Source organism: Hemibagrus wyckioides, linkage group LG08, assembly GCF_019097595.1.
Source record: "Hemibagrus wyckioides isolate EC202008001 linkage group LG08, SWU_Hwy_1.0, whole genome shotgun sequence".
NCBI classification, from domain to species: Eukaryota; Metazoa; Chordata; class Actinopteri; order Siluriformes; family Bagridae; genus Hemibagrus; species Hemibagrus wyckioides.
Window position 1 is genome coordinate 13,337,300 of NC_080717.1, and position 17,200 is coordinate 13,354,499.

At 37.8% G+C, this 17,200-nt stretch overlaps 1 protein-coding gene across 5 annotated transcripts in view; it reads left to right on the top strand.

Moving 5' to 3' along the window:
• The window catches only part of diaph2 (diaphanous-related formin 2), a 285,969-nt gene extending 269,438 nt beyond the window's left edge, over positions 1-16,531 (top strand). For all 5 annotated transcript variants that reach the window (XM_058396724.1, XM_058396725.1, XM_058396727.1 and 2 more), the window contains one exon: positions 15,152-16,531. In XM_058396724.1, coding sequence (XP_058252707.1) covers positions 15,152-15,216 — 65 coding nt within the window. In that variant the 3' untranslated portion in view covers positions 15,217-16,531. The remainder of the gene's footprint in view (positions 1-15,151) is intronic.
• The last annotated feature ends 669 nt before the right edge of the window (positions 16,532-17,200 follow it).

Below are 17,200 nucleotides of genomic sequence, written 5' to 3' on the forward strand. Positions count from 1 at the left end.
ACTAAGACTGACATAAGGCAATAGAGGAGGCAGAGAAAATGTCTAGACAAGCTTACAGACTTCCTCTCTGGCAATCTCCTTCTTTTTTACTTTACTTCATTTACTTTTATGGCTTCAACTGCTCTCTCTCTCTCTCTCTCTCTCTCTCTCTGTTTCCTTTTCCTTTCCCTTCCCTTTTCCTTTTGCCCTGTCATATGGAAAGCATGGATAAAGATGGGCTGTAGGTTGTTTTTGGTTAGAAATGGCTGAAATATGTTATTTTTGACTTCATAAATGTTAAATGTACACAAAGTCCCTTGGATCCCGCAGTGGCTGGGTGGTAAATACAATGAAACTATTTTTATAGGCTTCCATTTCAAAACCTGTTTGTTGCTCCTGACCTGTGATGGTCCACAAGTTAAAGACATCTTATTGAGAACGTCCTGGAGAGGCTTTTTGCACAAATAAAAGCTTTTGATACAGGGTAAATAATTGGTCAATCCACTACTATAGTAAAAACTTCACAATGTGCATTAGGATTGTTCCTAAAATTTGTCATTGTCTTATTTATAGAAAAGTGATTTAAAAGATTGATATAATATTTCCTCCCTCTGTTTGCATGTATCAGCTCCTTTTGGGTAGCTTTGTTTTATTTTTCCCATCTAGAAATTCAGAAAATGACACTTAATAACTGCTTGTCTTTGTTGTAGCTTATCTCAACTCTGCAATGCTTTTTTACTGACAAGAAATATTGGGCTGTGGACAGTATATAACATATATCTCTGATGAGTCCACCTTTGCTGTCTTTCCCCACATCTGGCGGGTGTCAGTTACAGTGTGGAGAAGCCCCGGAAAGTTGTGCTGCCATGTAACAGAATTATAATGCACTAATACACCCAAGAAGGCTGCTGACAGAGTGGTCTGATGAACATGAAGTGAAGTTTAACATGTCACCATTTAAGAAAATGAATGAGCCATTTTGGGGTGTTTTGGATGAGCGATAAAACATTTTCCATTACCAGCATCACATAGTAGCCAGGCCATTGTTCTGCAGTGTTCCACAATCCCTCTGGCCACTGGAATTCCTTGACTTTATCTGTCATTCATATATATACAGTGGTACCTCAGTGGTACCCCGATGTTCGACATTAATTCGTTCCAAACGTCTGGTCGAATACCGAATTATTTTTCCCCATAGGAAATAATGTAAAATGAATTAATCTGTTTTCAATTAATCTCACAACTTTTCTCTTGGCAACACTGATGCCTGATTTACCCTTTTTCGGAGACATGGCTACTGAAATTATATCACAAAAGATAGCGTGGGGTTATAACACAAGCACTCACAGATGATGCTTTTAGAACAGATGACCCACGTAAACTGCTTAATCTCTATTGTCTACACCAGGGTACGCCACACTGAAAGCATGTGCCTCAGTCCCCTTTAAATTTCATATGAAAACGGCACACTTCGGCTTCTCCCCGTCTTTCAGCGCGTTCTTCAATCTGCAGACCACGGTGTGGCAGAGTGCAAATCAGAGGACAAGTGTGTGTGTCTGTGTGTGTGTGTGTGTGTGTGTGTGTGTGTGTGTGTGTGTGAGATTAGGAAGACTCATATTTGGCTTGTTGGGTACTCAAATGTTATACACATCTATATAATACAGTGGAATGGTGCAATAAGTTTACCATCCTACCCTGTTACTCGAATGTTTATTGTATTTTATTTATTTATTTAAATATTTTTTATTTTTTACTATTATACCCTCATTGGGGGCTGAATCCTAGAATCGCCCCAGGTGTGCGGTCACAATAGTACTTTCATGTCGGGTCGAACACAGAAAAAATATTTTTGAAAACTGAAAATTTGTACTAGGACCACATGCAGCTAGAAGTAAGCTTTCTGATTACAGAGTAACGGTGGATGGTCTTACAGTTCACATTAACATCTGTTTGAATTTTGTTCGAAATATTGATATTCGTTGCAATCCTGTATAAAACAAGAACCGGCGTTCCTGATGGTTGAGTTGTACACCGAAAATATTTTCGTACACCGAGGTCAAATTGACTCAAAAATTCAAATCGAATACAGAAAATTCGAACACGGGGTGGTCGAGGACCAAGGTACCACTGTATATATAATTGACTTCATGCTATACTCTGATTAAAAGAACACTTTTTAATCAGAGTATAGCATCAAGTCAATTAAACTCTATTGACATTGGTGACAGATGAGAGCAGGTTCACCCTGAGCACATGTGACAGACGTGAAAGGATCTGGAGAAGCCACGGAGAATGTTATGCTGCCTGTAACATCGTTCAGCATGACTGATTTGGTGGTGGATCAGTGATGGTCTGAGAAACAATAACTATAATAGATAATAAAACAGAAACAATAACTATAATAGAGCAGAACGTACAAATGTGAACCAGTGCAAATGTTAAATTACAAATGCAACATGCAGTGCAGATAAAACATTAACTGTTCATTAGTGGATCAGTTCAAATGCTTACAGTTCGATGTCAGAAGGTAAGAACCGGGTGCAATATGGCTGTCTGAGTTGTGTGTGTTGATGTACCGCATATGAACACAACAAAAAAAACATACATTAATGTCCAAGAACTCTAAAGGTTCTTGGTTGGTTCCTCAGTTAATTAAGGCTACAGCAGGGGCAGAGATTTCATCCAGTGATAGTCATTCTCACAAGTTGCTCATAATCTCACAAGTTTATGTTAAGATAACTGCACTTTGTGACAATATACCATACAGCTATAGAAAGAAAATCACTAATAATTTGTAGTCACCCAGATTTGGATGGGTCACCTTTTGAGTCTAGTTCTTTTCGAGGTTTTTTCCTTGTATCATCTCAGTGACTTTTCCCTCGCCATCACTGCATTGCCTCTGGTTGCAAATTAGGGATAACGGTATAAATTATATACATACAGTATAATATATATAGTATAATATTGAAAATCTCTGGAATGTCATCAAGAGGAAGATGTGTGGTCACAAACCATCAAGTAAAGCTGAGCTGTTTGCTTTTTTTTGCAAAAAGAGTGGTATAAAGTTACCCAACAGCTATGTGAATGACTGGTGGAGAGCATTCCAAAACGCATGCAAATCAGGGTTATTCCACCAAATACCGATTTTTTAATGTTATTTAGCCAAAGCATTAACACAATTTGTTTACAGATTATTTGCATTTTGCTTTTGTTTGGCATGGACTACACTAGATCACTGAACATGTGCTGTGATATCTGGCACCAAGATGTTAGCAGCAGATCATTTAAGTCCTGTAAGTTGCAAGGTGGGGCGTCCATGGATCGGACTTGTTTGTCCAACATATTCAATTCAATTTATTTGTATAGCGCCTTTTACGATGGACATTGTCTCAAAGCAGCTTTACAAAAGATGATAAACAGAGAAAGGAGAGGGGAAAATAAATAAATAAATAAATAAATAAATAAATAAATAAATAAATAAAATTATTAAACTATTTTATCCTTATTTTATTTTATCCCTAATGAGCAATGGTGGCAAGGAAAAACTCCATGAGGATAATATGAGGTGTATAGCTTGACAGAGAAAGACAGAGAGAAAAAGATATTAAGTATGCTTCTGATCATATGATGTTTAAAGACAACGTAGATTATGTGTAAAGTGCAGGCAGGGACTCCAGCAAGACTACCATAACTAAAAGGAAGAGCCAGAAGGTGACAGACATGAAGGCTTCCCGTCCAACCACTTCACAGTCAGCAAACCTGAGCGACTTGTGAGGGTGGTAAGACATCCCAAACATCCCAGTACACCTAACACTCTATGCCCATGAACCTTCCAGATCTGCTCCTTTACCTAAGAAGACTATTTATTAAAAGCTTGACTAAACAAATATGTCTTCAGCCTAGACTTAAACATTGAGACTGTGTCTGAATCCCAAACACTAATTGGAAGGCTGTTCCATAACTGTGGGGCTTTGAAAGAAAAAGCTCTGCCCCCTGCTGTACCTTTTCTACTTGAGGTCCTACCAAATAATAAATCTATGTATGTATCTATCTATGTATGTATGTGTGAAGTATCTAACACTTGTAGAAATTACTAGCCAGGTCTTTAGTCAGCATCTACAGTCTCAGTCATTTGGATTAACTGAATTCAATTTTATATTTGTACAGTGTTTTTAAAAATACAAATTGTCAAAAAAAAATCAGCTTTACAGAAATAGCATAATTAATTAAAAAAAAAAAATACAAATTCTGGATATAATTTTTAAAATTTATACCGTTATCCCTAATTTGCAACCAGAGGCAATGCAGTGATGGCGAGGGAAAAGTCACTGAGATGATACAAGGAAAAAACCTCGAAAAGAACTAGACTCAAAAGGTGATCCATCCAAATCTGGGTGACTACAAATTATTAGTGATTTTCTTTCTATAGCTGTCTGGTATATTGTCACAAAGTGCAGTTATCTTAACATAAACTTGTGAGATTATGAGCAACTTGTGAGAATGACTATCACTGGATGAAATCTCTGCCCCTGCTGTAGCCTTAATTAACTGAGGAACCAACCAAGAACCTTTAGAGTTTACATTTTTAGAGTGTAGTAAGCATAGCTGATCACATTCAATCAACTTCCTCTTCTATTGAGATAATTCAGACAGTGCCAAAAATTGCAACAACCATACACCTGCTGGTAAAGATTTTTTTTTATTTCTATTTATCTATTTTGTTAGTTAAGGCCTGTATTGAGAGTTATGTTCAAAAGTCACTTCTTTCACAAAGTTCTTCATATTCAGGGTTGAATTACCAGAAGAAGGATCACAATTTCTAAAGGATTTCAATTTCTAAATCACTACTTGCTTTGCCACAAATATAAATAAATAAATTAATTAATATACAAAATAAACTAAGAAAAGTAGAAGAGAGAAAATGCAGACAGAATGTAAGATCAGTGAAAGAGTAAGATCATTGGAAGAGTGTGTTGCTTATGCATGACTGAAAAACACTGTAGCTACTCACTTATGATTATTAAAATTAAAATATTATAAATTAATATAAAATAATACAAAATAAAAAATCACTTAATTTAAATTATTTAATTCTATTGTGGAAGAATGGTGTAATGGTGTCATAATATACTTAATTGACGTAAAGAAGTAACCTATGCTTGGGATTGCTCTTTGCTCAAGAAAATTGTATGGTTCAAGGACAGTCATGCATAACTGAGAAACGCTTCACTTTTTGATGAACTCTGTCACATTCAAACTGTCACACAAGTACATAGATATTTGTGAAGACTGGATACCAATTTGAGCAATTTCAATCAAGTATGAGATGTGAGATGGAATTAATTCAATTGATGTGTAATGTGACCCCTAAAAGATCACATGTAGTTTCTGTAGCACTTATTTGGAACTTTTGTACCTTTCAGTTTAAAGAAATGCATTGTTATTTTATGACAATCTAGCCATGGGGTCACAGTCCAGTGACTTCTGTGCCGACTTCTGTGTCACAAGCCCGGATAATTAGAGAGGGTTGCGTCAGGAAGGGCATCTGGCATAAAACATTGCCAAATTTAACCATGCAAATCATCAGTAGTCTAAAATTCATACCGGATCAGTCAAGGCCCAGGTTAACAACGACCGCCATCGGCACCGTTGACCTACAGGGCACTGGTGGAAATTGGGCTACTGTTGGTCGAAGAAGTAGAGGAGGAAGGAGAGTGCATAGACAGAGAGAGAAGAGGAAAGGTGAGAGTGTAGGACTGAGAATAGGAACTCTGAATGTTGGTACTATGACAGGGAGAGGTAGAGGGCTGGCTGATATGATGGAGAGAAGGAAGGTGGATATACTGTATGTACAGGAGACCAGGTGGAAGGGTAGCAAGGCTCATAGTATAGGAGCAGGATTCAAGCTGTTTCATTATGGTGTGGATAGTAAGAGAAATGGGGTAGGTGTGGTCCTGAAGGAGGAGTTTGTGAGGAATGTTCTGGAGGTGATGAGAGTGTCAGACAGGGTGATGAGTCTGAAGTTGGAGATTGAAGGGGTGATGTTGAATGTTGTTAGTGGTTATGCCCCACAGGTAGGTTGTGAGTTAGAGGAGAAAGAGAGATTCTGGAGTGAATTAGATGAGGTAATGGGTGATAGGAGCAGATTTTAATGGACATTGGTGAGGAGAACACAGGTGATGAGGAGGTGATGGGCAAGTTTGGAATTAAGGAAAGGAACCTTGAAGGACATATGGTAGTGGACCTTGCTAAGAGGATGGACATGGCTGTGGTTAACACTTATTTTCAGAAGAGGGAGGAGCATCAAGTGACTTACAAGAGTGGAGGTAGGAGCACACAGGTAGACTACATCCTATGTAGAAGAGGCAATCTGAAAGAGATTAGTGACTGTAAAGTGGTAGTGGGAGAGAGTGTAGCCAGACAGCATAGGATGGTGGTGTGTAGGATGACTTTGATGGTCTATAAGCAGAGGTCAAAGATAGAGATGGAGAAGAAAACCAAGTGGTGGAAGCTGAAAATGGAGGAATGTTGTGAGGAATTTAGACAGAAGTTGAGGCAGGCTCTGGGTGGTCAGGTAGTGCTGCCAGATGACTGGGAAACTACAGCAGAAGTGATCAGGGAGGCAGGAAGAAAGGTGCTGGGTGTGTCATCTGGAAGGAGGAAAGAAGATAAGGAGACTTGGTGGTGGAATGAGGAAGTTCATGATAGTATTCAAAGGAAGAGGTTAGCCAAGAAGAAGTGGGACATGGACAGGACTGAAGAGAATAGACAGGAATACAAGGAGTTACAGTGCAGAGTGAAGAGCGAGGTGTCTAAGGCCAAGCAGAAGGCATATGATGAGTTGTACACTAGGTTAGACACTAGAGATGGAGAGAAGGACGACATCCTGGTGGAGGTCTGGAAGTGTCTAGGAGAGGCAGCAATGGAATTTTTAACTAGTCTGTTTAACAGGGTTTTAGAGAGTGAGAAGATGCCTGAGGAATGAAGAAGAAGTGTATTAGTGCCGATCTTTAAGAATAAGGGTGACGTGCAGAGTTGCAGCAACTATAGGAGGATAAAGTTGATGAGCCATACAATGAAGCTATGGGAAAGAGTAGTGGAAGCTAGGTTAAGGAAGGTAGTGGAAATTTGTGAGCAGCAGTATGGCTTCATGCCCAGAAAGAGCACAACAGATGCAATTTGTGCTCTGAGAATGTTGATGGAGAAGTATAGGGATGGTCAGAGAGAGTTCCACTGTGTGTTTGTAGACTTGGAGAAAGCATATGACAGGGTGCCAAGAAAGAGCTGTGGTACTGTATGAGGAAGTCAGGAATAGTAGAGAAGTATGTCAGAGTGGTGCGGATATGAGAGGAGCAGGACAGGGGTGAGGTGTGCTGTAGGGCAGACAGAGGAGTTCAGAGTGGAGGTGGGACTGCATCAGGGATCGGCTCTGAGCCGCTTCCTGTTTGCTATGGTGATGGACCAGTTGTCAGAGGAGGTCAGACTGGAGTCTCCTTGGACAATGATGTTTGCAGATGACATTGTGATCTGCAGGGAGCAGGTGGAGGAAAACCTGGAGAGGTGGAGGTTTGCGCTGGAGAGAAGAGGAATGAAAGTCAGTCGTAGTAGGACTGAGTACGTGTGTGAATGACAGGGAGGGAAGTGGAACAGTAAGATTACAGGTAGAAGAGGTGAAGAAGGTACAGGAGTTTAAGTACTTGGGGTCAACAGTCCAGAGTAATGGAGAGTGTGGGAAAGAGGTAAAGAAGCGAGTGCAGGCAGGTTGGAATGGGTGGAGAAAGGTGTCGGGAGTTCTATGTGATAGAAAAATTTCAGCGAGAATCAAGGGGAAGGTGTACAGGACAGTGGTGAGACCAGCCATGCTGTATGGTTTAGAGACAGTATCACTGAGACAGAGACAGGAGTCAGAGCTGGAGGTAGCAGAGCTGAAGATGTTGAGGTTCTCTTTGGGAGTGACAAGGTTGGACAGGATTAGGAACGAGTACATCAGAGGGATGGCTCATGTCGGACGTTTGGGGGACAAAGTTAGAGAGGCCAGATTAAGATGGTTTGGACATGTGGAGGAAAAGAGGAAGGCCAAAGAGGAGGTATATGGATGTAATAAATGAGGATATGAAGCTAGTGGGTGTAAGTGTTGAGGATGCAGAAGATAGGGATAGATGGAGAGAGATGATTCGCTGTGGCGACCCCTGAAGGGAAAAGCCAAAAGAAGAAGAAGAAGATTGTTATTTTATGACATTTTGTTGTTTTTAACATCATACTTTGTGCTCATAATGGAAGACACAAGCTCTTTTCTGGGTAAAGCAGTTTTCATAGGTGCTATGTAAGGCAGATTATAAAGCATTCATTAATGGATATCAGCTGCATATGCTAATAAATTTTGGGATGCACAAAACAGGCAGCCCACAAGAGGAAATTGAAAGTGTGCCTCTTTTTCTGATCTGCTGATTTCATATGAGATGCTAATTTTTCTTTTCTAGCCATTTTATATCAGTAGTCTTAAATACAGTATGTCCATTGTATTAGACAGGGATAGTCTTTTATTAATGTAAAAATCTCTTCAAGAAAACACCTTCTAGCCCAGATATTAGGCTCTATCACAATGTCTGCTCTCTCTTTCCCAAACAGACAGCTTGACAGTGCAGATTTCTCCTTGCATAACTGTATTGTTACATTTATGGAAAACTAACAAACCATGATACAAAAGATGAAGTAAAAACACAAAAATTAGAAAAGGTTATGGTAAACAGACCAACCAACACACAGTGGAACAAACAGTTGCAAGACAAAGGCAGCGTGAAACACTGAAACTTAAATAAGATAAATAATAAGCAAATACAAAACAGGTGAGTATGATTATGTTAAAAAAGGGAAACATATCACATGAAGTACTAAAAAAAGAACTTCCAAAATGTGTACAGGGTTGCCTTGGGTGATCTGGTGAGGAAATGTGTGCTGTGGTAGACAGAACCACTAACACACAGTGACAGCAACAATTGCAAAGCAAAGACAGAGTGAAACAAAAAACTTAAATAAGGTGAATAATGAAAAAAAACAGAACAGTTGAAAATGATGGCAAACACAATGATACCTCTGTTACGGTCTCCCCTGTACACAACACCTACTATACCTGGTTGCACATAAACCATTAAATCATTTCAGAAAAATGCTTCCCACAGTATAACAGAGCCACCATTATTTTCCTTTACTTTGCTACCCATCTGAATGTGCAGTGGGGTCCAAAAGTCTGAGATCACAAGTAAATATGCTGTTTGGCATTATTTTTCAAATTAACACCAATGTTTTTATTACAAATTATGTTACCTGCAATAAATAGATTTTTTAAAAAAAAGGAGAATCGAAAGGAGAAAAGAAGAAATATTTACATGAATTTCAGAATTTTTTTGTTTTTGGTATGTCCCCCTTTTGCTTTAATGATAGTGCATACTCAGTCTGACGCAGACTCCAATAGTTTGTGTTAAACTTAATGATCCAAGTTACCGTCAAAACAACAATTCTATAGCCAGGCATTTTTAAAACTTCATTTAAAGTAGTGCATCTGACAGTTTTTAAATTTGTTCTGTTTGATGGTAAGCTTTGTGTTTTAATACTTCATTGCTGGGTTTGATAAACGTTCCAAAGAACCTCAAAATGTTTACTCTAAACATCTAGTCAGTTTTGTGCCATTTTTTTTCACCACTAAAAAAATCTCTCTTTATTGACTTATAGTAGAGCAAGCACTGAATAGCTCATGGCTTCTATTACTTTCTGCTCATAAGAATGTTGTTGTTTAATTTTTCGGCTGCTCCTTGTGTGTGAGGGGGTCGCCACAGCGGACCAACTTGTCCGCACAGGTTTTATGCCGGATTCCCTTCCTGACGCAACCCTCCCATTTTATCTGGGCTTGGGGCCGGTGGCTGGGGTTTGGGCATTGGCTGGGAATTGAACCTGGGCCTTCCGCATGGTAGGCAAGAAACCTACTACTGAGCTACCAGTGCCTTTTTCTGCTCATAAGAATATATACACACATACTTTTTTAGCTCTTTCAAGTCTTGTGAAATCTGAAACTCATACTGGTTCTCTTTTTTAAAAACTGATTTTACATCATAGCCCCAGTGTGTTTGGTAAGTTCTTGTATTATACTGTAGAGCACCCATCTGTGGACTAGCCATGGACCTTCTCACATGACTTTATGATAAATGAGTAGTTGATTATAATCTAGTATTCATGACAGCCAAGAGATTAACAAGCAGTCGTACAACCAATTGTAAATTTACCTTTGATCTATAAAAAAAAGGAAGGACCAGATTTAAAATGCTCAGATTAAATTTGAAAGCTTATATTTGATATTAATCCTTATTATAAACAGCATTATTGAACAGTGGCAGCTTGGTGGATCCCACCTTGTTATCTGTAACTCAGAGCCAAAACTGCCCTGATGCCACTGTATCCTGATGATGTAAATAAGGATGACAGTTATGTTAAATCTATTATGATAATGGGATTATTATGATATTCTGTAATCTCTGTTGCCCAGAGTAATATTGTCAACCAAGCCCATGCCTGACTGGAGCCTAGCAACTCTGTCTTTTAGAGGGGTTATTCTGTACTGCACTATGTGTGCTTGCTGTGCATAATTAGACAGCTAAACACTCAGAAGAAGAGCAGAAAGAAGACCCAGGCATGGAGGTAAGAGTCAGTCCTTTTATTTGAATCTGAGCAGTCATATGGACTCCCTACTGATTCTGTGAAACTGAATTGACAACCAACAGAGCAGTTGGTGGGGCGGTGGTGGCTTAAGTGGTTAAGGCTCTGGGTCATTGACCAGAAGATCAGGGGTTGAAGCCTCAGCACCGCCAAGTTGCCACTGTTGGGCCCTAGAGCAAGGCCCTTAATCCTCTCTGCTCCAGGGGCACTGTATCATGGCTGACCCCGCGCACTGACCACAACATACAAGGATGGGAAAGAAAGAATTTCACCGTGCTGTAATGTATATGTGACAAATAAAGGCTATTAAAAAATAGTTTTTAAACTAGTACAAAGACTAGTAAATAATACCAGTATGTAAATATGTAAACATTGTAACTAATGTAAATAATGTACATAGAATGATTCAAATGAACATAAAGAGCTTTATATCCTTAGTATTGGCTATACAAAATAGAAAAGCACTAGCATCTGGCCTAGTTAGCATAAAATGTTGTTGAGCTGCTTATGTTACACAGCATCACAAAGTGTATAAATCACCAAATATAAAGTCCCCAAGTAAAAGTAACATAAACTAACAATATTTATTCACAAGCAAAGCTTCTGAGCTTCTGGTGAGAGTCATGACCATTGTTCCACTTTCACACAAGGAGGTCCTGTGCTCAGAAATGGTCAGTGCATGGGCAGGTGTGTCAGTGTTTTAGTCTTTGTTCAGTGACAATGTTTTTTTTTTATATCCACTGTTCTAGGTAGGGGTGTCCAATTAACCTTCCACTTAGGACTTGTTTGGCTAGTTTGGTTTTTGGTTGCTATTCTGCTTGTGGTGTTTGATGTTTGGGCTTGTGTGGCATGATGTTAAAAGGTGTTTTAATGTAATTCAGTACAGTGTTATTGATGTATGATATAAAACATTCATACAAACATTATTACCTTGTGCTTTGCTGCTCATTTCTGCTTATTTGCATTGCTTCTCTGTTTTGTGTGTGTGTGTGAGAGTGAGAGAGAGAGAGAGAGAGAGAGAGAGAGAGAGTCACATGTTCCAATATATCTGTTACTTGAAAAATGTGTAGACTCAAGCAAAAGGCACCATGTTCGAATTTTTCAAAAATAGAGATGCAAATATCAGGAAATTAAAACTTTAGACCTCTGAAATTCAGACCTATCATCTTACATGCATCTTTTGATCTCAAACCCAAATGTCTTTAAATCATTGTCAAACAAAAGAACTGGCATTCAAATACTTTTGAATGGGACTGTATGTATGCCATAACCAAACCCCCCTGCACTACCACCACCATCACCAGCCACATACACACACACACACACAGATACAATAATGTTAATACTTGCTTTCTGAATGTGACATACTATATATATTCCATAAAAATTCTTATTCTCTTTGCTTTACAACTGCCTACAGTATATACCAGATCCAGCTTTCAAATCCACTCATTTGTAATATTTGCCTCTACTCTTTTCTTTATTGTAAAAATCTACCCTTATTTTGTGCTTCATCTAGAGACTAATATTGCAAAGCATGTATTTATTTATTTTCTTTTCAAAAATGCTATCATGATTTTTCCATTTGGATTATTATTATTATTATTATTATTATTATTATTATTATTATTATTAGTGGTGCTTGCTATGCAAAGCACAGTATTACTGTTCGTCGTACGTATTAGTGGTGCTTGCTATGCAAAGCATCACTATTACTATTCCTCATACGTATTAGTGGTGCTTGCTATGCAAAGCACACTATTACTATTCCTCATACTTATTATAGTTAGTGGTGCTTGCTATGCAAAGCATCACTATTACTATTCCTCATACTTATTATTATTAGTGGTGCTTGCTATGCAAAGCACACTATTACTATTCCTCATACTTATTATTATTAGTGGTGCTTGCTATGCAAAGCACACTTTTACTATTCCTCATACTTATTGGTGGTGCTTGCTATGCAAAGCATCACTATTACTATTCCTCATACTTATTAGTGGTGCTTGAAAAGCATCACTATTACTATTCCTCATACTTATTAGTGGTGCTTGAAAAGCATCACTATTACTATTCCTCATACTTATCAGTGGTGCTTGAAAAGCATCACTATTATTATTCCTCATACTTATTATAGTTAGTGGTGCTTGCTATGCAAAGCATCACTATTATTATTCCTCATACTTATTATAGTTAGTGGTGCTTGCTATGCAAAGCATCACTATTATTATTCCTCATACTTATTATAGTTAGTGGTGCTAGCTATGCAAAGCATCACTATTACTATTCCTCATACTTATTATTATTAGTGGTGCTTGCTATGCAAAGCATCACTATTACTATTCCTCATACTTATTATTAGTGGTGCTTGCTATGCAAAGCATCACTATTACTATTCCTCATACTTATTAGTGGTGCTTGCTATGCAAAGCATCACTATTACTATTCCTCATACTTATTAGTGGTGCTTGAAAAGCATCACAATTACTATTCCTCATACTTATTAGTGGTGCTTGCTATGCAAAGCACACTATTACTATTCGATGGACTTATTGTTAGTGGTGCTTGCTATGCAAAGCACACTATTACTATTCGATGGACTTATTAGTGGTGCTTGCTATGCAAAGCATCACTATTACTATTCGATGGACTTATTATTAGTGGTGCTTGAAAGGCATAACTATTATTATTCCTCATACTTATTAGTGGTGCTTGCTATGCAAAGCACACTATTACTATTCGACGGACTTATTATTATTAGTGGTGCTTCCTATACAAAGCACACTATTACTATTCGACGGACTTATTAGTGGTGCTTGAAAAGCATCACTGTTACTATTCGACGGACTTATTAGTGGTGCTTGCTATGCAAAGCATCACTATTACTGTTTGACGGACTTCTTATTAGTGGTGCTTGAAAAGCATCACTATTACTATTCGATGGACTTATTAGTGGTGTTTGCTATGCAAAGCATCACTATTACTATTCAATGGACTTATTATTAGTGGTGCTTGAAAAGCATCACTATTATTATTCCTCATACTTATTAGTGGTGCTTGCTATGCAAAGCACACTATTACTATTCGACGGACTTATTATTATTAGTGGTGCTTGCTATACAAAGCACACTATTACTATTCGACGGACTTATTAGTGGTGCTTGAAAAGCATCACTATTACTATTCGATGGACTTGTTAGTGGTGCTTGCTATGCAAAGCATCACTATTACTATTCGACGGATTTCTTATTAGTGGTGCTTGAAAAGCATCACTATTACTATTCAATGGACTTATTATAATTAGTGGTGCTTGAAAAGCATCACTATTACTATTCCTCATTCTTATTATAGTTAGTGGTGCTTGAAAAGCATCACTATTATTATTCGACGGACTTACTATTATTATTATTATTAGTGGTGCTTGCTATGCAAAGCACACTATTACTATTCGATGGACTTAATTGTGGTGCGTGAAAAGCATCACTTACTATTAGACGGACTTATTATAATTCTTCTTCTTCTGTACAAATTTTGTCTGCTAACTAGTCCCGCACCGTTTGTCGTAGAATGAGATGTCAAATCGTGCGGCTTGTTCGGGAATGACTTTTGTAATGCTATGACTTTTATAAGCGATTGGAATTGCGGTATTCCCAGTATTCCCGATCGAACGCCCCAAAAATTCCCATAGAAATGAATGGGCGGAATTTTGAATCCTCAATAAAACTCACAAACTCACTACAACATAGTCATGTCACATATCACAACACTCAGGACAATGAGGGGAAGTGAGTGACGTGTCCAGATGACGTCACGTCACATCACATCACGTGACCCCCACCCCTGGAAATTATGGGAAATCACAAAATTACGGCTACATACACGTGACATATCAAATGCTCAGTACAATGAGGGAAAGTGCATAACATGTATCCGGATGAGGTCACATGACATCATGTGTGCCCCCCCCCCCCCAAATTATGAGTAATCACAAAACTACTGCAACATACACATGTGACATGTGCTCAGCACAACGAGGGAAAGTGTGTGACGTGTGTCCAGTTATCGCCTCCATCAACTTGGGGATGAGTTTTGGCACGGCAAGCACTACTCACATTTTCTTCAGGAAATGTACATGTGTAGTGATTATTATTATTTTACTTAAAGATTCAATTTCAATATTTGACATAGTGTGCTTTTGTGGGTTTTCATTCAGGTGTGAATACTATAAGACAACATAAAAATCATATTAATGCCTCTCCTAAATTTGGCGAGTCATTAATTTTCAGTTAGACATTCTTTTATGTTTTGTCAGTGTGTATCTTGTATTAGCTGTTTTATGCACATTTAGTAGCCATATGTCATTTTCCAGTTTTTGCTTCTCCCTTTTTTTCATACATTTGTGTTGCAATGTAAATAGATTTAAATGTTCTATATCTCTCCCTCCTTTTTCTCTCTTCCTCTGCAGACAACCGTCGCACTGGTTTGGAAAGATCACGCTCACGGCATAACACACACACTACAGGTCGATGACAACCTGTACATCTGTGCATGTCAGCCAAGTGCCAAAGACCGATGAGAAGGTGCACGTTAGAGGCAAAAATTAAAGAGATTTGAGATTTCTTTGTGCTTTCAAAAAAAACATGGCAGGATCTTCACAACATATTCAAACACAAAAACCAACAAACAATCCTCAAAAGTGAAGACTTCAGACAAACAGCTTCACAGGATTGGTACTATTACAGTGTGCAACTTGTGCATTCCTTTCATTTTCTCAGTGTGTTAAAAACTTCCATAACATATTATTTCAAATTTCCTTCCAATCTATATTGTAATGGGTTTGCCTTCATCTGTATGCTTCCCACAATCCTGTTTTACATGAATGTTTTGATATGTTTGACTCGTAGATCTCTCTACTATCTTTTTGTTATCTTTAACTCTTTCACCCACTCTTGCTCTTTCTATCTTATTTTATTTTATATAATTTTGTACAACTACACATAAAATTGTAGTTGATCATTTTTTTATTATCTTTTATGTATACAATAGAATCATTGCTTATTTTTCATTTTCAACTTCTTCTCTCTCTACTATTATATATAGACAATTGTCTTGGTTATATGCACAGGACTGTTTCTTCTTCTTCTTCTTCTTCTTCTTCTTCTTATTATTATTATTATTATTTTATTCTATCAATGATTGAGGGTAGTAAACTGTACAAGCACTGTGGCACACCCTATATGCACATCCTATATGTCATAATTGACCACCCACTTTTCTATATGCTTGACTGTAAGCTCTTTCATAAGGATCCCATTCCAGATGCACCTTTTAATTTGTCTGACAAAGACTTTTTAATGTAAATCTGGAGTAGCATAAAAGATGAAAGCGCTATATCTAAACACTTCTCAGAGTTAGTGAGAACTGTTAGCATACCGAGAAGTAAATAAGTATATTGAATTTCTATATTTTATGCCATAGTATACTTTCTGTCGTGTTTTTAACAAGACCATTTTTAATCAAAAACATCAATGCTTCAGTGCTTGTAAGTGCTTGTTGGTTGTGCGGTCAACCAACCAAACCAAGAACTTTATTTCAAACTTCCCTGTCCTTCCTTGCTTCTTGAAAAGTGTCAAAATATATGAAAAAGTCTAGTTTGTTGCACACTGTTCATGTTTCATATTTTGCATTTCATGCTTTATACAACTATTTACCCATATTTTAACTCATTATTGAAGAGTGCTGTTGTCTCATTGAGAGGGGTAATGATAGAAAAGATTCATGTATACACCTGATATTGTAGCTGCCTCTAAGTGGAATGCATTATTAAAATCACACATTAGCCTCATCTGCTGTTTTTTTGTGCCTTGAATAATTGCTTGCCTTAATCTGCTATTTGGCATTTACATAGCATTGTAAGCAAATCTATGTAAAACACTCTCTGTTCAATGAAAACAAAGGTATTGTTTGATATGCCTTCTTGTGTGGGCAAGTCAAGTCAGGTCAAGAAGCTTTTATTGTCATTTTGACCATATAGAGCTGATGCAGTACATAGTGTCCTCCAGGACCATAGTGCTAAATAAAGATACAATGCTACATAAGACAACATAGAACTAAGGGCTAAAAAGTCAATTAAACAAAAGACAGTGCAAGACAAGAGACAGGCAACACAATACACTACAAGACAGACACATAAAATAGAGTATAAAAAAAGGTTGTGTGTACATTGCAGTGTGCACATTGCATTAACATGGCTTATTTATGCTCATGCATGATCTACTATAGTGGCAAGAATCCAACTCTTACACTGTGTGATCAAAGCTGCTCTTTAACTGTTTTCCAGCCCTGCACAAAGGAATATGTTCTCTGTACTCAAATCTCTCAATGGTTGCTGTAATTACAGCACCTTACATATCTGCTTTATGGTCTGACATGCAATTTCACTAAACTCTTATTGCAGTTACAATATTCTGTTTATCACTTTGTTGGCACTGCATACTTTCCACCTAAAAGTACA